Genomic DNA, 27724 nt, shown 5'->3' with positions numbered 1-27724 from the left:
TATCTGATTAGAGTGGGCGGCTGGCTGGCATCTTCAATCTTCTTGCTTGGCATTTGATTTGGACATCCACAAAGATGCTTTATTCTTTTAATTTTCTTTTATTTTATTTGTTTAACTTTGTTGCTTTTGCTTTTCAGGCGGCCAATCAAGAAGATGGTTTAACTATCAGAGCAACTAAATTGCAACCCTCCAATCAGATGGATGATCACAACTATATATCCATATCAAATAATAATAGAGATTGAATCTCTCCCATGGTGACAAAAATGGGGGGCTCGCCGCCCAAACCATTAGAAAACACTACCACTAACTTAAACACGAACACTTGAAAGCTCTTCCGATGATGATGGATGATGGATGATGATGCCTCTCTCCCCTCTTAACTCCAATGCTTGTCCTCAAGGTCGGTCCTTTGGAATGTCAAGGTCCTTAAATATGGGACTATCGACACCCACCCCCATTGCATTCAGTCCATTGTCAACGTAGATGACAGCGCCGGTGATGGCAGAGGCTAGCGGCGATGCCAGGAATGCAGCGGTGTTCCCCACCTCATCTGGACAATCGCAACCACCGTGGTTATGGGTAAGTCGGTAAATTAATAAGCAGCAAGGGAACAACTAGTCATAAGCTATGAAGAAGGAATAGGATCCACCACCTGCTGATAATTCCTTTTGCAGCGGGGCATTGGCTACTGAGTACTCGATCATTGTATCTATGAATCCAATTGCCTTTGCAGCCCGGCTCCTCAACGGACCTGGTAATTTTACCTTTATCAGTCACAAATGTCATGCCAGAGATTGACAGAGAAAGCGCCGAGAGAGATCAGCCAGGTGACACAAAGAAAGCCACAAGTACGGGCTCAAGACAGAAGGAACTACAAATTAGAAATCACCACTTGCTTAGGCTATAGCATTTTATAAGATATGAGTGGCTAATTACTCATGGGAGGTGGTGACCCATCCGGGTTGATCAAAACGGGCTCTAGATTTAACAAGCCAAACATTGAATGATAAAAGTGCAAGTTACCAGCAGAAATTGTATTGACCCTAATCTTATGCTTTCTTCCAGCTTCAAAAGCAAGAACCTGAATTAATCAATTGAACTAGGATGTTAGAAACAAAAATAGGAAACCGCCATCAATTTGTGTCAACCAAAAGCCTATGAAGCTATTTCCGGATAACTTACTTTTGTATCACTCTCTAGTGCTGCTTTGGCTGAACTCATGCCGCCTCCATAACTGTGTGTGATATAGTTCAAAGTGAAGGAAACTCAATTATCCATGAAATTTCAAGCATGGGAGGTGTAAACTTGAGCGAGTGAAAAATACCCATACCCTGGAATGATCCTCTCAGAAGCAATGTACGTAAGAGATATTGAGGACCCACCTGCATTAACAACATTCTTAAGTTTCTTCATGTCTTGCCCAAGCAAAAACATATAATCAAACAAGCAAAATGGGAAAACGAGAGGCAGAAGGTATGAAAAGACAACTCAGATCATATTGTCCAAGTAGGAAAGAACATGCCTGCATTCATAATAGGAAGAAAATGTTTCAGTAAAGAAACGTATGAATAACTTGAAGCAGATACAGCAGCAAGATATCCCTTCCTGGATGTCTCCAACAGAGGTTTAGTGACCTACGCAGATGACTCCTAATAAGCAAAAAGATGAAGAATGTACTAACACCTGGGGAACGAACAAAAGGGAAAAGATAATGAGCATACATGTACCGTGATGCAAATTGCATACCTCTGGTCCATTAGCAAGTGAATGCACAAGAATATCAATGCTTCCAAAGTCCTGCTTCACTACTTCTGCAACTTCCTGTGACATATCAGAAACAATTAATATGATACTTCAAAATCTTCTTAAGCAAACTTAAAATATGGCCATATCGTCTCATCATGAATGTATGGTTCCTCAGAGAAACCAATCCAAAATCTGGATTCAGTTTTGAGTCTAGGCAAAGTTCAAAGCATATAATGAGAACTGCTAAGAGAAAGAGGCATACACACATAAACACACAGAGAAAGATGTATATACAAATACAAGAAACACCAAAAGAAATTTAAGCAAATGCAAAACATCAAATAACCTAAATGCCTTAATCCAAGAAATGATTATTGACAAAAATTTATTTCCAAAAATGAGGTGACCCAAAAAAAAAAAAAAACTGAGATATTCCTCTTTTTCTTAATTAAATGTTAATTAATTCTACGTGGCAATGGTACATTGTCACAGAAAAGAGCGATACCATGACTATTGCAGTATTTTAAGGTAAAGGACTGTGACAATTCAAGTTGACCCCCTCATGGCTTTCAGATGAGTAAAAATAAGACCAGTCAGCAATGAAATTGGCTGAAGTTTTAAATTCACTTGACGATTCTTACACCCGCTTCTAAGCAAAATCCCATTAAAGCAATGGACTTCCATATTTAGACGCATTAGGTGGACACTGGCAACAGCCTCTACAGACATATAAGAGGGGCATCCTAAAACTGGTTCTAAGTCCCAAGTATTGATTTGGGATGTTTTGGATGAGGAAGAGCCTCCTACAAGATTTACTACACTTAGTTTTTATGTTTCATGCATTACAGTGTTTTTATCATTCTGCATAATGTTCCTTAAAGTTTTTTTGTTTAAGTCTATTATAGGTTTTATTTATGGTCTTTTCCTGGTTTTATTATAAGCCATTTCAGTTCTGTGTAGTTTCCCAATAGGAAAAGGATTTTCCAAACCTTAGTGGGAATAACATTAATAGAACTCTATAAATAAAGTTGTAATTTTTCTTTTTCATTTGTGAATAGAACAATTACTGCAGTTTTCTCTAAACATGTATGTTTTCTTTGAATTGCATGATGTCTAGAAGATATTTCTCACTTTCCGAATATTTCAATTTCAGATTCTTAATTTTGTAACCCTACCTTCAGACCTGTTTTCAGCCCTCCAAAATTTATCTTTTCAGACATATTTTTCTCTAAATTGCCTATCAAACGATTATATATCTTAACCTAGCCTTTTAAACAATTTTCCCAACCCTTCTAACCCTAAATAAGCCTCCAATCAGTCGGTATTCTCATAATACAAATCTGTCCTACAAAATAACGTTCCTAAAAAACATCACAGACTCCTCAGACAATAAATAAACATGCATCACAGAGTCAGAAAGATTACAAGAATATACCTGAACAGTCCAATTAGCTGATCCAGCATAACGCTTGTTTGTCTTCACCTGCATGGAGCCACATGACAGTTTTATGGTAAATACACCAGGCCATATTTAATATGCACAGCATAATGAAACTTATTCACTTTTGCCTTACATCATCAGGTACATCATCAGGATTGTCAAAGACTGCATCTAGGGGATATATTTTGCTAATCTCCATCAAAGAACCATCTGGCAAACTGAAACGATTAATTTTTCATCAGAAAATGACAATTATTAGGACTTGCCATTTAGGTGTGACTGGGAAATGAGAGCTTACACGCGTGATTCATCAAACTTTCCACGTCGTAAGCTGGATTCAAATATGTTTAAGGCCTGCACAAAAAAGATTCAACATAACACCAGCCAATTTAAGGTAAGGTAAAACAGACCCCAGGAATTAAGTAAAACAACCACCAAGGAGCCTCAGCAATCCATTTATTGGGGGAAAAGAAAAGAACTTCAGCTATTGACTTACAGGAACCCATGTGCCAACGAGGATTTCAGCACCTGCCGCAGCCAGAGATTTTGCAATGGCCCAGCCATATCCATTATCATCAGCTACACCAGCAATAAATGCCCTTTTACCTATGAAGAGCACTCTCATGTTCAGTTGATCAAATACAATAGTTACAATGTACCATGAGGAAACAGAAAATGTCAGAGGGAGGCCACTAAAATAGAGCTTAGCAGTTAAATAACCAAAATCTAAAGATACTGCAACATTGGAAGGGCTCAGAGATTTACTAAATATGATTTTACAAACTACTTCATAAAAGTTTTTAAAGAAAAAAGATGAAATGTTAAAGTTGATGAGTAACTCCTAGAGATACTCTGCATACGGTTCTTTGAAATGCCACTTTTAAGTTAATAGATGACCCTCATGGTAATGTGGTTCCTCATGTAACTCACTTATAAAAAGAAAGGAAAAAGAAATGTATGTATCACTCCTCATAGAAGGCAAGCATATATAACAAAAATAATCAAAACCCCTAACCTCACTAGGTGGGGTCAACTACAAGAATTCTAGTTCTCCAACCATCTCTATCTATGGCCATGTCTTCCAAAAGACTATTATATTCTATGCCATGTCAAAGAATTTTCAACTAACTTTTTTTTTTTTTGGTTACCTTTACCTCTTTTGTAACAAATTTCTTCCATTCCATCCACTTGCTTCAAATTTTCGTTTATTCATCTTCTTCTTCTCACCTGTTGAAACCATCTTAATAGCGTTTGACATACTTTCTCTTAATAGATGTCATGCCAACATTATCACATATAATTTCATTACCAGTTCTACCCCTTCTTGAATGGTCGCACATCTATTTTAACATCTTCATCTTAATTATACTCATACTGTGATACTTTTCTGCCCAATATTGCCAATACACCAAGAATGGTCATACAACTGCCCAAAACAACTTCTCTTTTAGCTTTAAAAGGATTTTACAATCACATAGAATGCTGGACACACTTCTCCATCATGCCTAGATTCTCTGACCAACAATATCCTCAATAATTTCTCCTTATTTTTTAACCATTGAGTCACAATATTTAAACTAATCTTTAGAAATAACTTGATTTTCAAGTCTCACCTTGACAGTATTCAAACTTTTATTTTTATTGAACTCAAATTCCATATATTTGGTTCTTCACTTGCTGAACTTGAAATATTTGAATTCAAAAGTTTCCCTCCATAATTCAAGCTTAATATTCCTGCCTTTTTTGTCACATCCACCAAGATCACATTATAACACACATCAAGGCATCTCTTCTTGGATGTGCTTTATGAGTTCATCTATCACAAGAGCAAAGAGAGGAACACATGCAAATGAATACTAAATCCATTGAAATGTCAACATTGACAATTGTCAATCTGCCATGCATACAAACAAAGTAGGATAGTTGGTAGCAGAATCAGATAGCTTGACTTATGAATTTGAACTAAATACGAAAAACAAAAGTAGAAGCGAAGTGAGCCCAATTGTACCAATTCCTCAGTCACTTCAGTAATTTGTGCTTATAGAAAATTTTGATTTACGAATAAACAATGGAGTTGCTTGAAGACAGCTAGACCTATCACTTCAGGCACTCCATCAGAAGAAAGAAACCCATAATAAAAGCATGTGTAAATTAAGGGCATACAGGAGTTTAACCTTTCAAATCAATTGGTAATCCTGATACAAGCTTGCTTTCACTAGATTCAGACATAGCCTTTGTAGCAACCTTCTCAAACTTTGCAGGAGATGACATGAAATTACGCTGGAAATGTTGCACAAACGATATATGGCAAGTGCTAGCAAGCTTAGTCCATAATGTTCCCTTAGAATCCGCTGCAACACTTGCAACACCAGCCTTGAAAATTTTGCGAGCGGAACAAATGGATGGCCTCGCAACAGTAAATTGCAAGCCCGTAGAAGCAGTTGCCGCCATTTTCAATAAGCAAAGTCCTAAGGAAGATAAAAGTAATCTCAGCAATACGCTTGAACCATAAGAAGTTTACAAAAGGACATAAAAAGAAAAAATCTCTAGTGGCAATTCAAGATTTTAGTTGAATGAGCAACCTGTACTTAAACAAGGACAATACAGGAACAAAGAAGGTCAAAGAAACACAACTAAGCACTTGATTTTAAGAGTTTCAATCATTTAGGAAAAATAAAAAGAAAAGGTCCACTAAATTGAGCATAACTGATCTATCTAAATTCGGTTTGTTTGCTTTGACCAAAGTCTTGCATTGATGTTGATTGTATGCATTTTCTACCTTCTAACTTCAGCTCTTGAAACTTGACAACAAGATGAAATCAATTACGACTAGAAATAAACAGCACCAGGCATTTGAAATTTTTACAAGAGACTGTCAGCAAAGAAGCACAATTATCCCTTTTCATCTCTTGCTAGTCCACATAGCAAGTGTATATGTTCACATATAGATAGTTTCAACCTCAATTGGCACTACCCCCTGCAAACATGAATTTTTTGAAATATTTTGTACAACATTCCCAACATATGGTTAATCCGGAACCAAAACTAAATAGCTTAACTTTTTAACTTGAGAAATTGAGACATCCATTGTTTTTAGGTAAGGTATTCCAAAGTTCCAATCATTTTATCATTTCAGGAACCCAAAAATAAATATAATTGATGTATTTTTTTTTTCTCAGTAGAATGGATATATTTTATGTAAACACATATGATAATAAGGCACAAATATGTAATCACTAGCAAGCAAAATTTCATCATGATTTTAAGTCCTTGAAGCACAAATAGATCAGAAACAAAACCTAACTCAATTTCTTCTCGTTTCTCTTACCCTTCCCCCCAACAACAAAAAATGTTCACCTAGGAGAAAACGGAAAATATTGCTTGCAAAATTTTATAATTCAGGTAAATAGAAAATGTAAAAGTTTCATCTTGATGTACATAAACATTGAAATCCCCCCAGCAAGACTTCAAATTCTCCTTTTCCTTGCAAACCCCTGGCTTTATCTCAGCAGCCAAACACAGCAAGGAAAACATATTCACGATCAACTCAAATCAAGAATGCTTGTGAACCTTCTTATTAAGCTAGATGAACAACATATAAGGTGAAATTTCAAGTACAGGGGTCGAACGGACACAAACATCATTTTGAACAGAAGAAGGTAAAAAACTAGAGATTCACGCATGCAGAGTGTATCAGAATATAACAAGGACCAGAGAAAGATGAAGTAGCAAACTTGATACACAAAAGGCTCGAGTTTGGTTTAAAGGCACTAAAAAATAAACCCAAATGGGTGCTTGGAACTCTTCTTAAGAAGCTCAATTGCAAGGGAATGAACTGATAGAGAAGCCATTTTTAAGTTCAGAGAGGGAAAAGGTAGTAACCTACCCGAGTGTGGAGGAGGAGGAAGACGGCAATGTCGTGAAGGGGCTGGGTTTTGTCGAAGGAAAACCCTTCCCTTCCCTTACAAAGTTTAGTGGGTTTTAGCAGTAGAGATTTACATTGCTTCAACAGCGAAGAGGGCTTTGATGACTGCGTCAGCGTTTGGGCTTCTCTGAATGTCAAACAATACAAACCCATTGGGCCTTCTCAGATCCGTATTCGTTTTAAAATTGGATTGAATGGATAGTTAATTAGTTTTAATTATACTAATAATAATAATAATAATCAACGGATTTGATTCGGGTCGGATCTCAACCAGATTCGACCCGTTCATTCTGGTTAGGCTCTTAACATGTAGTATAATTAAAAAGAGAAAGGAACCCTTAAATATATATATATCAATTTAAATAAGAAAGTAGAGGCATCCTACAGCGAGTGCGATTTTGTTCACCCCTTTTAACGAGGTGAACGTAACCCCTATTAGTGAGGGTTAAAAAAATAATCATGTTTTAAAAAATATATATTTTTAGTTATTTTTTTGAAAAAAATCATTTTCAGTCACTCAAACAAATTAATTATTAAAAATAATCACTTTTCAGTTTTGACTCAGTCAATTATTTTTGTAAGTCTGTCATTTTTTTATAAGTTCTAATCCATCCAATTTTGATTCTATCATATTTTCAGTTAAATTCTAAAAATAAATTTTTTTTTGAAACATAATTAATTTTTTTTAAAACAGTTTTGTAATTTTTTTTCAGTTAAAGGGGTTATTTTTTAACCCCACTGATGGGGGTTACGTTCACCCCCGTTAAAGGGGTGAACAAAATCGCACTCTTCTGTAGCCCAATCCCAACGAAGCCTCTTTTTTTTTTTTAATTAGGTGGAAAGATTAAAGATTATAATATTATTAAATAACCCCATGTTCAATCGGTGTTGTTCACAATCCACATTCATTGGGTCTCTATTTAATTTTATTCTCTCAAAAAAGATTCTCGAGAGAGCTTGAGCAAATTACTAATGTTTTTCTTTGGATTGGATTAACTTATCCTCTCACGAGGCTAAAGTGGTTTGGTCTAACATTTGTTGTCTTAAAGATTAAGGCAGTTTGGGCCTTCATACCTTGTTCCTTTGGAATCAAGTTCTTGTTGCTAAGCTCATTTGGTTTTTTATGCATACTTTATCTGAATCCATCTTAATTCAATGGGTTCACTCTTACTACATTAGAGAGTCATGTTTTTTGTTTCTTTTGACCCCCTATTTATGGTACTAGCATAAGCTTTTCCAACTTAAAGGTAAGGTTCGCTGATGTTTTGGGTGGTACATAGACAATGGCCATAGGATCTTTCTGTGGCATGATATCTGGCATCCCTTAGAGGTACTTGTTGATTTCTTTCTCGCCAACTCTTGTTAGTTCTATCTCCCCTCCAATGCTAGGATCTTTGATATTATTGTGCAAAGTGTCTAGTGTTAGCCTGAGTTTGGCCCCATCTAGCCCCTTTCATGTTCTTTAGCTTATTTTCTCCTCCATGCCAGGCCTGTCTCAAATCTATTCCCCATATCGCATTTGGTGGCTTTTAGCATCTGATGATGCTTTCTCAGTGAAATATGCGTTGCGGGCCTTACAGGTGCAGCATAATAAAGTCCTCTAGTTTTGTCTTGTTTGGCATGGATTTGGTTTACCATCCTATGCATTTATTCTTTGGGTTGCTATTAAGGGACGTATGTCCACTCTTAACCAGCTTAATCTCTATTTGCCTTTCCCTAACTAGTGTTATATATGATAGGTTGCTCCTAAGTGCCACACAAGCATTTGTTCTTCACTTATCCCTTTTCGTGGTAGGTCATCTCCCATTTTAGACGTCAGGTGAAGTTTGCTTGGTTCTAACAATGCTGGTCTAATGGGATTTTCTAGGCTGCGCATCGATGGCATGGCAAATCTCTCTAAACAGTGGCAGCTCAGCTCACTCTTTGGGTTGTTGTTTACTTCATCTGGCGTAAGCGCAATAACCGTTGCTTTAGGGATAGTATGTGATCCCCTTCTTAGCATGCCAATCAGATCCAAACCTCTGTTTGGACTTGATTGGCTTTGATGCGCTTCCTTGGCACTTTGCAAGGAATGGCCTTTGTCCATTTTTAGCATTTATCGCCTTTTTGTTTGAGCTAGTCATTGTCTCTTCTCTCTTTTTTTCTTTTGTCATGTTGTATTTCCAGTTATTGTTGATCTTCTTGTTTGTGAGATTGGTGTGTTAGCAAGTCTACTGGCTAACGTATTCCTTAACTCCTTTTCCCCTCCTCGTGTCCGCCCCTTAGCTGCTACTCGATTATGTTTCAATCTCCTCCTTCCATCATCTCTTCCACGACTTGGCAGGACTTCTTTGTTTTGGCTTATTATGGAGTCGTTTCTTTCCCCAGCGCTTTCTCTCATGCTCTCATGCACCATTTTGTCTTGAGATGGTTGTTACAGCTATCCCACCTTAATCTGGTCTTGCTAATGTATTTTTCTCTTTGCCTTACATGGTTTGAGGTTGTATTAGTTTTTTTTTTTTCTTGTGAGTGGATTGTTTTGTTTCTTGTTTCCTAGCAGGGTATGCCCCATCTTGCTTCTGTAGTCGCTTCTGCGCCTTTTCCTATTTTATATATTTTATTTACACAAAAAATATTATTAAATAACACTGATAAAGTTCAAAACGATCATCACCTAATTCATTTAGTAGTGGTGCCCAAGATTGGTTGCTTGGTTTTGAGACATTCTTAATTGTGTCAAGCCCAACCTTGTCCACAAATAGCTCAACTTGCAAGAGGATAGAAGGGCTCAATTCTCTAGTTGGTTCTTCGACATTTAAGTCAATCATTAGGTTCGGTTCGAAGTTGAACAATGCAATAAATGAGATACTTAGTTGCTAAAAAGTTAATCCCTTATATATATTGGCATATTGAGAAGCTAGTAAATGGTGATGATTGTGCCACTTAATAGATCAAAGGTCAGGCTGTATACAGTCAAAATTTGGGATTGGCGGATGTCTCAAATTGTGTCGTGTGGAAAGTTATACTTATGTCCACGGGGATTCTTAATTGCAAAACAAATTGAACCTAGAACCTGATTTAATTAAGTGTAGGCTTAACCCTTCACATTTATCTTCATGGATTGAATAAGACTCTAAATTAATCTAAGCTTCTAACTTAAATCTCATCCAATGAAAGATATTTTTGTATTTTTCTCTTAAGCTCAGATGTCACATCATCAAACACTAATATGTGATCAATACATGCTATGCCCATTCATGTTTTGTCAAGTAAAGGAGGAACTAGCGGAGTAAGAATAGATTTCCAGGTTGAAGCTTCTTGTCACCAATTCAACCACTAATTACACCTCATAAAATGTGACCATAGAGTTCAGCAGGCAGCAGATGGACCTTAATTAGGTATACATATGTATGTGTGTGTGTGTTCAAATTAACATCATTGTTTTGTCACCCTCCACTAGCACATAGTGTGCCCCATCTTATTGTTGCTATTTTGACTTAATATATGTCTCACTTTTGTCACAGTAATTTGGTTTCACATTTATGGTTGACAAAATTTCCACACACAATCATGCACTACCACACTATCAGTTTCATAATTCATGTCACAGTGACACTACTATATTATATTATATTGTATTATATTATATTATACAAACAACGTTATATTTTATACACATTATTAATTAATCCTCAAAATATATATATATATATAGAGAGAGAGAGAGAGGGAGAGAGAGACACACACACACAAATATATACAACTCATTGATTAATATTTATAAATTGCAAAATAATTAAAATTCGTCATCAATCGAGAATTAAATGTGTGAATATTAATTAGTTCATGAAAATGTATGTCTATGGATGTCGGTAAATCATGAATAGAAAAAGAAAAGCTGCGTGCGGCTATAATTTTATTTGACCTTTGTTTGCAACATCACTACTTAGTTATGTATGACACTAGTACACTGTTGCAGCCACAGTACTCCACAATATGTGTGTGTGTGTGTGTGTGTGTGTGTGTGTGCATGAGAATGTATAAATGGAGAAGCAGAGCAGCCAAAGCTTCAGCATCAGACAACAATAAATTAAGCTTCATTAATTATATATCTTGCTAGCGAGAGAGAGAGAGAGAGAGAGAGGCTCACAGAGAAGAGAGGAGAAGATCATATAGTAGTTACTGTGAAGAACAATGAGAGCAGCAGCTTCTTTCCATCACCTACTCATTCTATTCACTCTCACATACCTCATCTGCTGGATTAATGCTGTCCCAGTTTCAAGTAATTAATTAATTAAATCCCTGCTAGCTAGCTAGCCGATCATATATATGTATATATATCTCCATTACTCCACACTTTCTTCTTCTTCTTCTTCTTCTTCTTCTTCACGATGATGATTATTCTTCATTTATTTTCTCGACCATGCAGGAACAAGAAACCTAGCTGTTGGATCTCAAGTTTATCCAGTTTCAGAGAATACTCATTTGGTATATATTTCCCACTATATATATATATATATATTAAATAAACAAGTTTTTACAGGATATGCATATGATATTAGTAATAAATGTTATTGCCATATATATGTATACATATATGCATACAGTTCTTTATTCTTTTTCTTCTTTTAAATTATTGTTACACAATCTATCTTGTTTAATTAGTTCTTAATTTGATGCTCCTCACTCAGCAGGCAAATACAGCTGAAGAAATTATCAGCTTTGATAAGGTAGAAGAAGTTATCAAGAGGATGGATGTAGAACTGCATGATTATCCAGGATCAGGAGCTAATAACCGCCACACTCCAAATCCAAAGCCATGATCCATCGATGGATGAAGAGCAGTCTATATATTAATTAATTACATCTATATATATATATGCTGCAGGAGATTGTGGGTTTTCTCTTAATCTTGGGTAGCTGGTTAGTGTCTTTATCCATCTGTATCTGTTGGTTAGAATGAGTATATACATGTGTGTGTGTCGCGTTGTTATGAATTAATGAATTTGTGTAGGATTATATGCTGAGTGCATATCAAACCAACACCATCTCCATCATCTAATGATCTCATGATGGAATTAATTAATAGTCCTTCATTTGTGTTACAATTAGAGGAATATATTGCAAAGTTTATATATGCTTCCATATATATATATAATTATTTCTTAAACCAAAAATAAAATTTCACCATATGTAATAGCATGGAAAGAAACTATTTTTGAGTTTTGAACAAAAATATATAATTTAATATTGTAATTTATAATAAAATGCTTACAGTTATATATAGATTATTACTTAATTGTGTGAGTGTGTGTGTGTGTCATATTAATAATATGAAAACTTTGTAAATGTTGCTTCTGGAAAGATCCACACAATACTAGACAACAGGGGATTAATTAATAATTAACCACAGAAAAGTAAGTAATTAGTCCATCTTTTGACCCTTTTAAGTATAAATTATCATGAAGTGGCATGGGACAGTAGTTTTGTGCGGTTCACATGGTTACACTGAGGAGCTTATATATGAAGATTAGTTATTTTTTTATAAATAAAAGCTGCAATTGAGGAGATGATGATGTGACAGCTGAGGAGGAGGATAAAGTGTTATTAAGAATTATTTTCATTATTTGTGGTGCAAACTGCAACCAATTAATTGAGATTGACATGAATGAATGAATGAATGAATGAATATTGTTGTTGGGTTAGGTGTAGGTCAACCAGTTGAAATGGCTTGGAAATATCAAAGCTGTTAGCCACTCGAAATGAAATGTCTTTAGTGGAGAGAACGTGGATTGTATGCTGGGCAGCCACTTTCTTTCCACTTTCTTTCCATTCAATTGGAGCATAGAAAATTTGTCAATTGCTTTCTTCTGCCATTTGGATCCCCAAACCTAGCTGCCTGCCTACCTACCTAGCTATATATGCATCTCCTCTCAATAAATATATATATATATATATGTATGAACCATCAAAATAATCTTTTGAGATTATATTGTGAGGATCCAACTCAAAAATATTGAAAGTCTGCGAGCCTTAGATGAAAGTCTCTAGGCGAAGGTCCTCATAATTTGGTATTAAAGAAAGGTTGGGATGAGTTACCCTATACACTTAGAATATCGGGTAGAGTCAAATTGTCTCTAAGTTGTCTATCATTGAGTTTAAGTCTATATACTTAGAGTTTTGACTATGCGCATCTGATGAGAACATAAACAACCACCTGTTAGAGGCCATGGATGGGCCATTCATACGCTCAAGATGTCAGGAGATTTCAAAGAGGCTCCTCGATAAGAGATGACCAATATACATGACATTTTGACAGTCATTTTACAGGCTTTTAAGATCTTCGGACAGGGATCCTCATATATATATATATATATATATACTAAAAGTGAAAAAGTTTGGCTAATTAAATAAGCATCCATGCATCAATAAATAATTAATTGTTATTCTAATTATACGATTCACCAGTTTAACATAATATATGATCAAATATCCAAACAAAATTCTCTTTTAAATTAGCACTTAATATATCTATTATCTTGAGCAACAGGAGAATATATATATATAGCCAGGCACCATGTAGCATTAACCATATATATTCTTAAAATTTTCACCTTTCACTTAGAAAAAAAATAGGATAAAAACCCATTTTAGTCATCATTAATGTCATAGGGTTAAAGCGACCAATTTGTAAAATACAAGGGTTCACTTGAGTTAAAAAAAGTTTAGGGACCAAATTAAAGTGACAAATCATAAAAAATTCAGGAGCATAACATGATCATATGATCATTTTCTAAGACAAACTTGATCATAAAATTTGATAGTGAAATTTATTGCTTCTGATCCTTGGCTAGCATCAAGTTGAACAGTATAAATTATTTTAAACATATTCTCTGAGTCGAAATATAAAGTAAATCTAGCTAGATTTAAATTCAAATGCTTTTAATTATAATAAAAATGTACTTTACTGATGAATTTAAAAGAAGTGTTCTTTGCTTACGTGCCGACCACGGCCCTTCGGGTCATCTCTCCTACCCTTTTTCAGAAGACAAAAGTCAACTTATTTAGCCCTAACTCATATTATTAGTAGTTTTGTGGCCTCATCTTTATCACTTCCAGGTGCCTCTCTTTTTAAGGCTTGCTTCTACGTCTCTTTGTTGTTGATAGCCTCGTGGGCTTAATTTAGCTCCAGGTTGTGGTCCTTAGGCTCTGATTGATTGCCCCTTTTTGCCTAATAAATCCTTATCGTATTATTTATGCTTGCATGCTTTGGCCTTGATCTATATATATATTTTGAGTGTGTTTGAGGGTAGAGTTGAGAGCACCTATTACAAAAGGGAAAGGAAAATTTTATATGCAGTGATCATTTTTATTTTCTATACTCACATATTTTCTATACTCACATTGAAAAACGCCTAAGAAAAAAAAGTAATTTTTTACCCTTACTTGCAGCCACCCATCATCGGCCCAAGTTCTTATTGACGATCATGGTTGCCGTCATCACACCTGAACCCCAAGGTTCAAGTGTGTTCAGACGCTCCCAAACTTGGCGATGATGGGTGATGTGGCCACCAGCCAGTGCAATGATAGGTAGCCATGTTCCTTGCGGTTGTCGGCGATGATGGACGATGCAAATGGGATGGCTACCTACAACGGTATTTTTGGAAAATAATTATTAAGTGTAGAAGATGGTAGTGGAGAGCAAAAGATGTGGGTGCAAACCTATTTTTGCCCTCTGTTTGCATCCACCTCTTTTGCTCTCACCCACCTCTTTTGCTCTCCACATCCACATTTAAGTATGACTAAAATAAATTTGAGTAAAAACTCATTTTTGCCTTTTGTTTGCAGCCACGCCTCTTCTCCTCTCATCATTGGTCGCCCCCATCCTCTTCTTCGTTCATCATTGCCGTCGACTTATTTCCTTAACAACAATGCGACCATCATCATCTCTGTTCGGGTGCATTCAGACTCGGCCACCATCATCTCTATTCATTATCACTGGTCACCCCATCCTCTATGTTGTCATCGCCGGTGGGAGCAATGCATACTCGCACACAACAATTGGGCGTCGACAATTCACATGGACAAAATGGTGGTCATGGCAAAGAGAAGACAGCAACAACAAGCAAGCGCTAGAGATTGCAAGGAATGCAGCCGCCAACCAACAGCGACAAACACAACCGCCATCACCGTAGCCGCCTATCATTGGGGTTTGAGTGCGATGATAGCGGTTGTGTTCGTCATGACCGTCGGCTGACAATGACACACACACACACAATTGAAGAACTGAAGATGGTCGAGAAAGTAGTCAGAGAAGAGTGTCAGCGACCATGCCAGAGAGCACAATGTTCACAACTGAACCCCAATGTTTAGGGCATTTCAAAGCCCCCCCAACCCATGTGTTTGAGGGCGCCTGAATGCACCCTAACGTTCAAGTGTAATGATGGCGGTTGCATTCATTGTGGTCGTCAGTGCCCACTTGATGTCGCTGTCTTCTCTTAACCATGACCACCGTCTTTTCCATGTGAGTAGTCGACACTTGCTTGTTGTGTGTGGGATGGTTGTGTGTCTGTGATGGTAAGGGTATTTTTGAAAAATAATAAGTGCAAAGAGTAATAAGGGTGGATGCGAAGTCCAAAGTGTAAAATTTTAATGAAAATTAGGTGTGGATAGTAAAAGATGTGGCTACAAATAGAATTTTCCATTATTTGGGATCAAGATCGATCCTTCTTTCCAAGATGTTTTTGAGGAAGATGGCCAAATGCAAAGGTGGAGATATACCAATCGAAGATTCAAAGAGAAAAAGATTAGAGGAAGAAAAATTGCATCTTTTTAAATTTTATATATAAGTCTTTTTAATTATAAAAACTCATTGTAATTGAGAGATAAGAATTGTGTGAGGAGAAAGAGAAAACGAGACCTGTATAAACAATAAACTACTTATCGCTAATCAACTCAATCTAATAAAATCCATCGATCTACTCAATAGATTTAGTAATTAAGATGAAAAAGTACCTTGATTCGTACCATTGGGTTTTACTAGCAATAGGCCACTAGGATTGAGAAAGGAAAAAGAAAACAAAGAGTTGTTGGAATCAAGAGAGGGTGAGAGAGAGTTGTCTACATACTAGGATAAAATGGTTGATTTTGATATTCTATTAACTGCAAGAGAGGTATATACTATTTTTAAATATAGAGGTAGTGATAAAATTTATCTAAATCTCAAGAATTAATTATTATTATATATATGTGAAATTTACCCTTAAATTATTGTTTTTGTTACGGTTATTATTACAAGGAGTTATAGGGTCGATTATTTTGAAATATGTATTGGTATATGCATCAGCAACTGCTCAACATTCTTAATTTGGCTCCAAATAAACTCCCATTTCACAATTGAATGCATGGATGGGTCTTAATTAAGAGTTTCAATGCCCTCAAGCCGGCTGACTCTTATAGTTATCAAAAATGTTGGATATTTTTTATAATATTTATGTATTAATATAATGTACTTATAATAATATGATAAAAAAATAAAACGCTTTAATACACAAATATCATCAAAAATATCGTAATTGAATAGTTCATATAAAATTAATCTATATTTCTTTGTATAGTGACGGAATTTTTATAACATTATGTAATATAATTTATTTTCATATATATTAATTTGCTACCTAATATTTATAGTTACTTATGATAATATGTATTTTAGAAATTTTCAGAAATTAAATGATACTTTCGTGAGCAAAACATGAAAACATAATTTTAGAGTAAATTACACTAATCACCTTGAGGTTTGCACAATTATGTAAATCTCCCTCATCAATAATAATGAAGGTAAAATATTTTACCTTGATCATTGTTTCTCTTCTCTTTCCCTTTCTCCATCTTGCCTTTATCATTTTATTAAATAAGCAAATATATATATATATATATCACCAATACATAATTAGTTGTGGTCCAAATGAGTACCAGCATTACAAACTAGATTTGTTGGAACCCATATGGCGTCCAAGTTCAAAACCCAAGCAATATTGCTGGGATCATGTGAACATATATAGTGTCACGTTAGAAAAAGATAAAAAGTGTTTTTGTTTGACACCAACTCTCTAGGGTCGACTCAAGGGTTAAGGGCCCTTAGGTCATTATTAATTTAGGAGCTCTTTAAAATATAATATTTTTTTTTATTTTAAATTTTTTTATAACAGACAAGACTGACTTTTGAAAGTATTTTGGAACCCTTATTTTTTCGGGCCGGGGCGCCTTAGGCATAGGCCTTAGTGGCCTTGCCCTTTAGTCGGTCTTACAACTCTCTACCTTCTTTAATTATACACGACACTACCATGGATTTATGCATGCCATTGTTTCTTATGAAGCCTTCCAAAGGGTGTGTAATTAATGTTTAGTCTATGTTTAAAATGTGTTTATGTAAATCTCCCTCATCAATAAAAATGAAGATAAAATATTTTACCTTGATCATTGTTTCTCTTCTCTCTCCCTTTTTCTCCGTCTTGTCTTTATCATAAGCAAATATATATATATATATATCACCAAGACATAACTAGTTGTGGTCGAATGGCTACCAGCACTGCTAACTAGGTTTGTTGTAACCCATATGGCGTCTAAGTTCAAAACCCAAGCAATATTGTTAGGTTTGTGTGAACATATATAGTGTTATGTTAGAGAGAGAAAAAGAGTGTTTTTGTTTGACACTAACTCTCCAGGGTCGGCTCAAAGAGGGGGCTAGGTCATTATTAATTTAGGAGTTTTTTTAAATATAATTAATTTTTTTTTATTTTTAATTTTTATAACAAACATGACTGACTTTTTAAAATATTTTAAGGTCTTCTTTTTGGGGCCCCAGGCATAACGACTTTAGTGACCTTACCCTTCAGCCAGCCCTACAATTCTCTACCCCATTTGATTATTCGATAGTACCATAAATTATTACATGCCATTGCTTCTTATGAAGACCCTCCAAAAGGTGTAATTAATGTTCGATCTATGTTTAAAATGTGTTTTTAAACTAAATGATTGGCAATTTATTATCTATCTTTCAAACCACTGTATGCTTGAAATTAATCTTCCAAAATATAGTTTAGTAACTTGAACGATAACATAGAAATATACCAAGAGCAATGAGATTTAAATAGAATAATTTGATGATTTTCTAAAATTCAAACTAAATCACTTTCTTCTTATCATTGTGAAAGAAAAAAAAAAAGGGAAAGAAAGAGAGATTATTATTAAAATTAACTCAAAAGAGATGTGCAAATGAGTTAAGATTATGAACATTGATTCATCCAATAAAAGTGCGATTTCCCATAAATCATAATCGTCAAAACAAATAACCCAACTTCCTTTTAGTCTCTCAAACTTAGTTGCAATAACTAATTGAATGGATTTCGTTCACTTGACAAACACTCATATTTTGTTAAAATTATAAGCCATTGGATTAATAATTCTATGATATTATATGATATTTCATATATAATTTCGTTTGTATACTGGAAAATTAAGCTGATCTGAACCACAACGCATGCATGAATATCGATCAAAAACCTGCTAGATTTGGAGCGAGGCAAAATGTTCGTGCGACTGTACACAACTAGCAGCGGCCATTAACAAAGATTAAGGTCCATGAAATCTCTATCTATCCCATCATTAGATGATCGATTCAAGGTTGGTCAGATTGATTTAGAACATTAATCCGTTGATGCTGAAATGGAGAAACACTCAGGCCAACAAACACCTCGTCTCTTCTTCTTCTTCTCCATAAACAATATTAGCATCTCTCCCATGCGGCGGGCGGTTGCAAGCTAGGAATTATAAGAGCATGAGAAGGGTACTGATAATGATGAGGAGGAGATTCCAATAAGGAGTGATCTACTTCTCCCCCTTCCTCCTCCTGAAGGAGCTGCCATGGCCATCAGCTTCCGCTTCTTGTAGTTGGCCTTGAAACAAGCTTGGCGGAGCCTCTTGGTCTTGTCCTCAAGTTGCAGATCAGGAGCCGCTTCCATCAACTTCTTCTCTTGATTCAATATCTCTATGGCTTCCCTCATCTTCGCCTCATCAGCAGTACCCTCCCTTTCTTCCTTCCCCAGATCCTGCATATATACATATACATATATATATATGTATATATGACGCAATAGCTAGCTATAGCCGGTTTCTTCTTGAAAACTGTTAACTATTTAATTTCAGTTTAAATACCTTCGATTCACACACACACACACACACACATATATATATTGTTTTTTTCTCTCTAAGCAAGATCATTTCCTTGAGCAAAAGCCCCCATAGACTTAATTCTTCTATTTACTTGGGCATAAATATAACAGAAAATATATTCTGCAGTATGACATAAATTAATTTCGAGAACTCTTCAATTCTTATCACTGATTATATGCTATGGTTAATTAGGGATATATGTTACAGAGCAAAAATGAGATTTGATTATATATATATATATTTATGTTCTAACCATATTAATTATTTATATATATATAGTAGAGAGAGAGAGAGAGAGAGAGAGAGAGAGAGAGGAGGAGGGAATTGGGTATATATGTACATAATATATATACCTGCACATTTTTTATTAGGGTTTGGAGGCTCATCAACTTCCTATGAGGCCATCTCCTAATACCCAATTCTCTGCACCTTTTCTTCAAGAGGGTCAATCCAACATTGAGTTCCTTGGCTGCTTGTGTTATTGGCATGTAGAAGTACTGCGAGATTGTGTTCCTGGACAAAGACTTTGATGAGCTGCTACTACTACCGTTCCTCTCGGCCTGATGACGATGATGATGATCTCCCCTGCGCCTAATCTTAAGCTTCTTCTCTCCATCACTGTGTTCCTCATTCTTAATTTCACTACCATCACACAGCAGCAATGGCTGCTGGTTCTGATGATCATGAGCCTGAAACTCCTCGGCACTACTCATAATCACTTCTTGATTCCAAAATTCACAACCATAATCTCCACAACCAAACAAGAAATCTCCTGCACCAACAGCTAGCTAGCTTGAATATATATATATATATGTATATCAAAATAAGTACTGCAAATAAACATGATAATATACATATATATTATGAAATCAATAAATTAATTAAAATGTAACCTGCAGGGACTTGTACAAGATCCAGCCCTGAATACCAAGGGTCATTGGGGAAGCTTGCCATCAAAGGCAAAGCATCAAAAGCGCTCTCTTGCATTGAAATACCAGAGTGACCATCAAATGCAGAAAGTCCAATACTTTTCACAAAAACCAATTGAAATTAGAAAAAACAAAAAGAATAGAAATTACAGATAAAGAGGTTATATATATATATATAGAGAGAGAGAGAGAGAGAGAGGGAGAGGGACTCACTCAATTATGTAACCATAGAGAAAGAGAGAGATAGGAAATAGGAGCGGAAATAGAGCAGTAGCATTTAGTGTTTACCCGAAGTGATGATGATCCAGTGGAGGCAGCAGTTGGGTGGTTGGGAAGGTGAAAGCTTCGACGTCTTCATCTTCTAGTTGTACGTTAGCCATGGAATCGTAGGTCGACCATCCCTTAAGCGACTGAGTTGATCCCATGTTTCAGAGAGAGAGAGAGAGGAGCGGATGTCTAGCTAGGTTTTTGTTCTACAATAACAATAATGGCGGCATAGCCAATTCTTCTGCATGGAATGGAATGGAAGGAATAATATTGAGAATGGAGAAAGGGATAAGAAGAAGAAGAAGAAGAAAACATAAATTGGAGAGAAGAAGACAAGGAGGCAGTCTATATATATAGAAGGGAAGGGAAGGGAAGGGAGAGATAGAGATGAGATTAATGTGATTGGCAATGTAGTAGTACGTTGTAAATCGTGCGCCGGCGTATCATAAAACTGGCCAACCCATGCATGCATCAACTATCATTCACTGCTGTTTTCTGCGCACGTGTGAAAGGAGCTCTCCACACACATATATTTTATTAATATATATAAATTAAAGGTTATACTTAATATATTTTATTTTTAATATTTAACTATATTATGTTTATTAAGGGTAATATTCTGTATATTATTTACTTAACCAATAGAATTATTTAAAAATTAGTATTATTTTTTTAATTAATGAGTAATAAATATAGAATATTTTAAAATATTATAAATAAATCACTTTAATAGGTATCTGTTTTTCTATATGAAGAGTATTTTTTGAATATATTATATAATAATAATAATAATTAATAATTAACTGGGAAATTAGGGAAAACAAGTAAATTGATTAGAAAATTTACTAAAAGGATTTAATATATTAAAAGAAAGTATAATAATAATAATAATTACAATAAAAATTGGTAACTTCAGATGTTGGATGTTGGACTCTTATCGTTAAGGATTCTGCTCTGTCAGGGCTACTACTTACTTCCATCATTACATTACACACATGACGTGCCAAAGCTTAATCATTCCGCTGCATACTGTACTGCATATATATAATAATAATAATAATAATAATAATAATAAAGAAGTAGAAATTGCCATCGAACTGAAAGTTAAATATGCAGGGAGTTAGAATAATAAAAGCATAATAATATACACTAATAATTATTGCAATTTATTAGCCCATTAAAAATTTGAATTTATTTGGATTTTCTTGGTGGCTGAGCAGTAGTGACCAGTGAGCACATTATTCTAGCAATAATTCATTATTAGTGGTTTTAAATGGCTTAGGTTACAATTTTACCTTCACAATGCTCAATTAATTATTGCAAGTGACGAGTAATGATTAATTAATTAACCAGCTATTTATTCATCATTTATTTATTTATTTTTTTTTTTTTTTGGCGGGGGGGGGGGGGGGGGTGGGGGGGGGGGGGGGGGGGGGGGCGCGGGGAGGTTACTAAAAACTAAGTAAAAACTCCTTTTGTATTCACAACCCTTAAAAGTTTAAGATTATTATACAAAAACCCAAAATACCATTAACATCTTTAATTAAAATTTGTGACTTTTAAGTTGACGATATTCTTTATTCTGCATATAGAGCACGAGTTTTAGTTAAATATATATATATACATTTAATTTTTTGGGTTCTTTTTAGGATTATTGTAACAAATTTAAATTTAGAATCATTATCGGTACACGAATGAATGATCATCATGTGTATGTATATAGAAAAAGATACTTTTTTTCATATTTGAAAGTTTTAATAAATATCAAGAGCAATAATGGCCATTTACAGATAAAATAAAGACGAGAGCATAGAAGTTAACAGTCGTGTGTTTAACAGTGCATGATTAATTCAAGGAACAAATGTTAAAAGAGTTCACTAATAACAGTAATCCTCCGGGGATGATCATATATCTTCTTGTGTTGAGTGTTAGATATAGATCATCGTATCCAACACTTACATATAGACTAAGTGTTGCACCAAAAAGTCCAAGCCTGTGACATTATATATGTGTGTGTAACAACAGTCATAGTCGCATGAAATACTATCAAATGCTGTAGAGGCTGAAGAACCACCCTTTGTAACACAAAGACTGTCTTGTCACATTAACTTCTCTCCAAGTAACAAATAACCAACATCCCTAGCAATAAAAAATAAAAAATAAACAACAAAAATACCCACAATATCATAATTACTATTCAAAATTTTGAAAGGCATAAAAATGATGTAAGGTAGGTTAGGTAGAACATCGACACCTGCTGGTCTCGTTTATTCTTCAACACCCACAAGTGCACACCCCCCAGGCTCATACCATCTCTCACTTTCTCGACTTAGCCCATCCTCCTCCTCTTCCGCCGCCGCGTCCTCGCTTGCCACCGCCAGATTTTATTTGCATGTTTTCTGGCAAGGGATCTATGCGATCCACGCACTTCCTGAAGCTGAAATCATCAACTGATTCATCATTTCTTACGAGAAAGAAGCAGCGGCTTCTATACTGGGGATGGTATCGCACTTGGAAGGCAAGGATCCCACAACCAATCTTCTTCTCTGGTTCTGGATGCCCCTTCTTAAGCAATTCTAGTAGCATCATGTGCTCATACTGCAACACACAACACAGGAGCAAATACAAACAATCAAAGACAGACAGACAGATGAGCAGCCTGCCTGAATCACCAAGCCAAACCCCTTTTAATACAAGCCTAATTAATTAGAATAACAAACAAGCAATCAAATCCAAACTCAAAGATACATGTTATCTAGTTCTGACGCATAAAGCAATTCAACCAATTGACTTCCCGTGTAAAAACAGGTAAAAAAACATGAGATTATCTCGCCCACATTTTTGTATTATCTCAAGTTACAGTCTCTAGCCAAAATGTATGCAACCTAGGAGAGAGTTTATCCAACACTCGCACAACATGCATATGGATACACTGTTCTTTCTAAATAAATAGACCGTACATATAAAAAAAAACACATAAAGGTGTAATAGTTGGATGCACGAGGAGATGGCTGCCCCTCTACAAGCAAACTCATCTACAAATGACACACACGCGTATATATATTGCATACATCAATATAAGGAAGGCAGTATACATGCTAGTAAAACCCTTTTCAAATAATCATTCTACATTTCTACTTGTTTCAATAGTTACTGTGGTGGTTGTTGATGCAAAGGACCAATGTATGGCGTCAAAATGACATTTTCTAATAACAAGGGTAAATTACCAAAAAAGAATACAGGACATTTACTGTGTTTTCAGATTCAGAATGACTCTTTAGTTTTCTTCAATAGCCACATCTAACTTTGTAAATTGTTTAATTATATAAAGTAGTTATCTCCCATCTGCTTCTGCCATTTCGTAGTGACATGGATGTTTAAATGGAAAATCAAAGATAATGTGGCTAACACATATATTATACAAGCCGCTGAGAGAGAGAGAGAAGGGAAATTGAAGAAACCCAATAGAGTTTTAACCATGAAATAACTGATCCGGGGAATATGAGGAGAATAAGAGAGACAGACAGTGTTCAAATAAGGCACTGTGAAGGAGGAACACAGCCTGAGAGAGAGAGAGAGAGAGAGCACTTGCTCATTTTCAGATAACTCAACGAACTTTTTTGTTTCACTTCACATTTCACATATGAGATATAGGAAAGAAAGAGAGGCCAACAGCTGACAGGTGGGTAACCCTTTTTCGTTATTAAACCAGCATTGGCTGTCTTCAACAGATTCTCTGCCGCAAAAGGCGGCAGTGGGTCAGCTGGTGAGGTTTCCTTTCCCTCAATGGATTCTTGCAGCAAGCAGCAGTGGATGACTGGTGCTTCTCCAATGTAATCAGCTTCAATCACTGGTGTCCTTTACCAGCAACGGTGGCAAGGAGGCTTCTCCTCCAGCAGTGATTATTGAGTTCTTGAGAAGGGTGCTTACACCAGGCCAAAGTCCATTTCTGTGGCTCACTCACTCCCCCCCCCCCCCCCCCCCCAAAAAAAAAAAAACCCCCAACCAACACACAATGCCCTCTCTCTCATTGGGTTTTGGCCTCACCTGAAACCCATGCCCAGTTCTTATTTTCCACATCTCAAATTCACATTATCTCTTCTCTTCAAGGAAAAAAATACACAGAAAAGTGAAGATGGTATATAATTGCAACATTTAAAAAAGCTAGACATGACTATTAAAAAAAATAAGAAGTCATTATAAATTTGAAAACATGGTAAAAGTTCAAAATTTTTTGGTAGTTTAATGAAAGAATTAAGATAAAACCCATTGAAAATTTAAAACAGAAAAACAACAAAAGAAGCACTAATAGAACATCAGAGTTGCATGCCCTATGGAACACATCAAATCTGAGCGCACCAAAAACCAATACCCATATCTTTTAGTCCAGAAGACAATACATGATCCCACTTAAATCCAGATAAAAATATTTAGCAACAAATTAACCTCCTTCAGAACTCCTCTTCAATGAATTCCTGAACCAATTTCTTGGAATGGTTATTCATATAATTCTAAGGCCCAACCTCTGACTAGCTTTGACCACGCCTCATCCTGATCAATTAGGTAACTATGGTCATCTATGCAGAAGACACCCCTGAACCTTGCCCAATCTCATCGCCCTCAAGGCCCTAAATAGGTAATAGAAACCCACCAACCAACATCTTCAATAGGAAGTCTTTGGCTGTCAAGGACCCAGGCTCACCATCTACTCGAGTAATATGTCAACCAAAATCCCTATTGAAGACATTACAGTGTTGTCTTCAATAGTTGGTAATAATTAATATTGATTCCACACTGGCTGTATAAGCTGAAGTGGCTATAATAGCTGGTTTATCTGCAAATAAACATAATTGCAGTGTTGAGACTGATATTCTGATAACTGCTTAGGCCTACTTAAATCCTCGAGGAAGAGCTAACTGGCCAATTAAAACCCCTATTGAAGACATTACAGAGCACTGGGAAGGAATAGAAATTGAGTGTGTATAATCATGCATAGAGATGGAAACAGAACTGCTGATGTATTGGGTGGAAGGGAATTAAGAATGGATTATTTGTGCAAGTGTCAAACAAACCGGGCAGTTTCCCGCTTGGCCCGGCACCATGCTTGCCAGGCCAAGCCGAGCCTGTTACTGAAACAGGCTGGGCCACCTGATTCCGAGGGGGTGGCCAGGCCACATGCAGGGTCATTCCTTAGCCCACTGGGTCGGTAAATTTTATTTTTAATTAAAATTTTGTTTATAAATATTTTAATTACTAAATATAATGCCATCTGATTATCTATTTGAAATTTCAAATGTATTCATATTTATTTACATATATGATATATTGTTAAATTAACAAATTTTAAATGTTATATGACCATCTTGAAATTTTAAATTTTAAATAGATAGGGCTTGGCAAGGCCCTATTTATTTAGTCAGGTCAGGGCAGGCACACTTGATTTTTTGGCAGGCCAGCCCGCTCATGCACGACCTGGTCCATTAGGCATCTCTAGAAGTAGCTGAGTTAGAGGCTAGTTGCTGTGCTGCCAGTTCCAAAAATTTAGATAAGTTTGCCAGGAGTTTGTTCTGTTCCTGAGTAGCTTTGTTTTGTGTCTGGATTCTCTCTTTTAATCAATAAACTCAATTGAACTAAAAAAACAAAAACCAACATCCACAGAAAGCCTAGACTTCCAAATAGATCACCACACTCGTAATACATAAGTAGAGTTGCCCTTCCGCTACATGCACGTTAAAATCCAGACCCCTTTTTTTCTCCTGTACAATCTTTCTTTTCTAATAGACATGCAGACGATCCCAAAAAAAAAAAAAAAAAGTTTAGGCACAGAGTCATATGAACATCTCATCCAATCAGTGGTTAAACAAAACGGTGCAGTAAGCAGAGTGTTTCGATAACTTAATATAACTACCAAATTAATTGCAGAGAATCGCCGCAACTGATATTTAGGTCAGAAAATACATAATACATTACTCATAAAGCTTAACTAAATCATGCCATGAAAAGAATCACAATCAAAAGAAGAACGTGTGAGACTATAAACAAAGGTATCAAGTTTCTCGCGAACACATGTATACTAATACACATTACCTTATTGACATTGACATTGGGCGTCCAGTAATGGAGGAACTTGTAGAAGTAATCGAACATCTCCACAGATGACCCGAAACACTTGGGACCTAAGCTGACCTGGCTCGAATCCCCGTCTTTCTGTTTATCTTCCTCTCCTTTCAGTTTCTCCAGTCGATCTTCCTCAGAGGACTTCTCAACCTTCTGCTTCTTCACAGTCTCCTCCTCCTCCTCCTCCTTGCCCTCAGTCCCTCCTTCCTCGTCCCTCGCGAGCTTCGTGTTTGCATCGCCGCCGTTGGATTCTTGGGCGGCGGGACCTGGGGTCACGAGGTCCATGTCTTCTTGAGCGGCGGCGGGACCTGGGGTCACGAGGTCCATGTCTTCCTGAGCGGATGGTTTGTCAAGGAGGGTCTTGGTGGACTCTGTCGCAGAGGAGGGTTCGGCCATGATTGATTGCTAATCTCTCCGCAAAAGAGTAGGAAGCAAAACCCTAGCTTCTTTATTTATAAGACCGTGATTCCTAGTTCCAGTCGGATCAACAAATTTGGGTCGAACCCGAATGTTTTACCCTTATGGCTTTTGAACCGTAATTAAAGTATGTTTTATAATTTTTTATCAATCACGTGATTTCTTAAAATTGTACCCTTTTAATTTATTATGGGAATATTTATTAATCTATATATAAGTTGAAAAAAATTAAATATAAAAAATATTATTTTTTATTATATTTATTAAATTTATCTGACATATTAAAAATAAGTTACCAACTTTTTATCTGTTCAAAATCAAATAAATAAATATTTATCATAAATTTATTTTGAATTTTATAAATAAGAGGAAAAGACTCGTATGCGCACTTATCCCATAAACCTTTCAAGCTTTTTGATTATAAGAGGGATATTTTAATAAAAAAAATCTTATTTCATTATTTATTATATGTATTTTAACAAACATATGAAAATAAAAAATATAATTTTCATGTAATATTTATTAAAATGAGCAAAATAATGTTGTATCAATATAAGGTTTGAATGTTTTCTAAATAAAGATATTGAATAGTCAATATAAGATTATGAAACATTTCAAAATTTTTATCAAATTATTTGTTAATTCTTTTGAATGCATTAGGAGATA

The 27724-nt window shown here is 35.7% G+C and overlaps 3 protein-coding genes across 7 annotated transcripts; all 3 read right to left on the bottom strand.

The window, feature by feature from the left end:
- Positions 1-163: 163 nt before the first annotated feature.
- LOC127791113 (enoyl-[acyl-carrier-protein] reductase [NADH], chloroplastic-like) lies at positions 164-7212 on the bottom strand. Of its 3 annotated transcripts, none has more exons than XM_052320893.1 (13): positions 7077-7212; positions 5365-5658; positions 3687-3796; positions 3489-3544; positions 3324-3408; positions 3185-3232; positions 1750-1824; positions 1526-1637; positions 1334-1385; positions 1186-1237; positions 1027-1084; positions 656-754; positions 164-553 (listed from the first exon to the last, which is right to left on the bottom strand). In XM_052320893.1, exons 2-13 carry the CDS (start codon positions 5639-5641, stop codon positions 399-401), a joined length of 1179 nt encoding a protein of 392 aa, XP_052176853.1. In that variant the 5' UTR covers positions 5642-5658; positions 7077-7212; the 3' UTR covers positions 164-398. The 3 variants fall into 3 exon arrangements, with proteins under 3 accessions (XP_052176853.1, XP_052176852.1, XP_052176854.1); XM_052320892.1 differs by having other exon boundaries at positions 7073-7162; XM_052320894.1 differs by lacking the exon at positions 7077-7212 and adding an exon at positions 6925-7045.
- An 11455-nt stretch (positions 7213-18667) lies between these two features.
- On the bottom strand, positions 18668-20059 carry LOC127791187 (protein RKD1-like). The gene is made up of 2 exons (XM_052321022.1): positions 19682-20059; positions 18668-19204 (listed from the first exon to the last, which is right to left on the bottom strand). Exons 1-2 carry the CDS (start codon positions 20039-20041, stop codon positions 18917-18919), a joined length of 648 nt encoding a protein of 215 aa, XP_052176982.1. The 5' UTR covers positions 20042-20059; the 3' UTR covers positions 18668-18916.
- A 2438-nt stretch (positions 20060-22497) lies between these two features.
- On the bottom strand, positions 22498-27079 carry LOC127791124 (protein EMBRYO DEFECTIVE 514-like). 3 transcript variants are annotated; one of them, XR_008020867.1, is made up of 3 exons: positions 26612-27079; positions 22779-23122; positions 22498-22663 (listed from the first exon to the last, which is right to left on the bottom strand). XR_008020867.1 is itself a non-coding variant. In XM_052320911.1 (3 exons), the coding sequence occupies exons 1-3, from the start codon at positions 27035-27037 to the stop codon at positions 22841-22843; spliced, it is 666 nt and encodes a 221-aa protein (XP_052176871.1). In that variant the 5' UTR covers positions 27038-27052; the 3' UTR covers positions 22498-22840. The 3 variants fall into 3 exon arrangements, 2 of the variants coding, with proteins under 2 accessions (XP_052176871.1, XP_052176870.1); XM_052320911.1 differs by having other exon boundaries at positions 22498-23122; positions 26612-26920; positions 26963-27052; XM_052320910.1 differs by having other exon boundaries at positions 22498-23122.
- Positions 27080-27724: the final 645 nt, after the last annotated feature.

Source organism: Diospyros lotus, chromosome 14 (assembly GCF_014633365.1).
Source record: "Diospyros lotus cultivar Yz01 chromosome 14, ASM1463336v1, whole genome shotgun sequence".
NCBI classification, from domain to species: domain Eukaryota; kingdom Viridiplantae; phylum Streptophyta; class Magnoliopsida; order Ericales; family Ebenaceae; genus Diospyros; species Diospyros lotus.
Note: the sequence above shows the minus strand (reverse complement) of the source record. Positions and strands in the feature narration are given on the sequence as shown.

Excerpts from the sequence above, each read along its gene's own strand:
- LOC127791187 (XM_052321022.1), bottom strand. The coding sequence starts at position 20,041 with ATGAGTAGTGCCGAGGAGTTTCAGGCTCATGATCATCAGAACCAGCAG. Across the intron at positions 19,205-19,681 it reads CCCTAATAAAAAATGTGCAG|GATCTGGGGAAGGAAGAAAG; the intron begins GTATATATATTA and ends GTATATATGCAG.
- LOC127791124 (XM_052320910.1), bottom strand. The coding sequence starts at position 27,037 with ATGGCCGAACCCTCCTCTGCGACAGAGTCCACCAAGACCCTCCTTGAC. Across the intron at positions 23,123-26,611 it reads CCAATGTCAATGTCAATAAG|TATGAGCACATGATGCTACT; the intron begins GTAATGTGTATT and ends TGTGTGTTGCAG.
- LOC127791113 (XM_052320893.1), bottom strand. The coding sequence starts at position 5,641 with ATGGCGGCAACTGCTTCTACGGGCTTGCAATTTACTGTTGCGAGGCCA. Across the intron at positions 3,797-5,364 it reads ATTACCAATTGATTTGAAAG|GTAAAAGGGCATTTATTGCT; the intron begins GTTAAACTCCTG and ends TGCTCTTCATAG. Across the intron at positions 1,386-1,525 it reads TCTTCCTATTATGAATGCAG|GTGGGTCCTCAATATCTCTT; the intron begins GCATGTTCTTTC and ends TTGTTAATGCAG.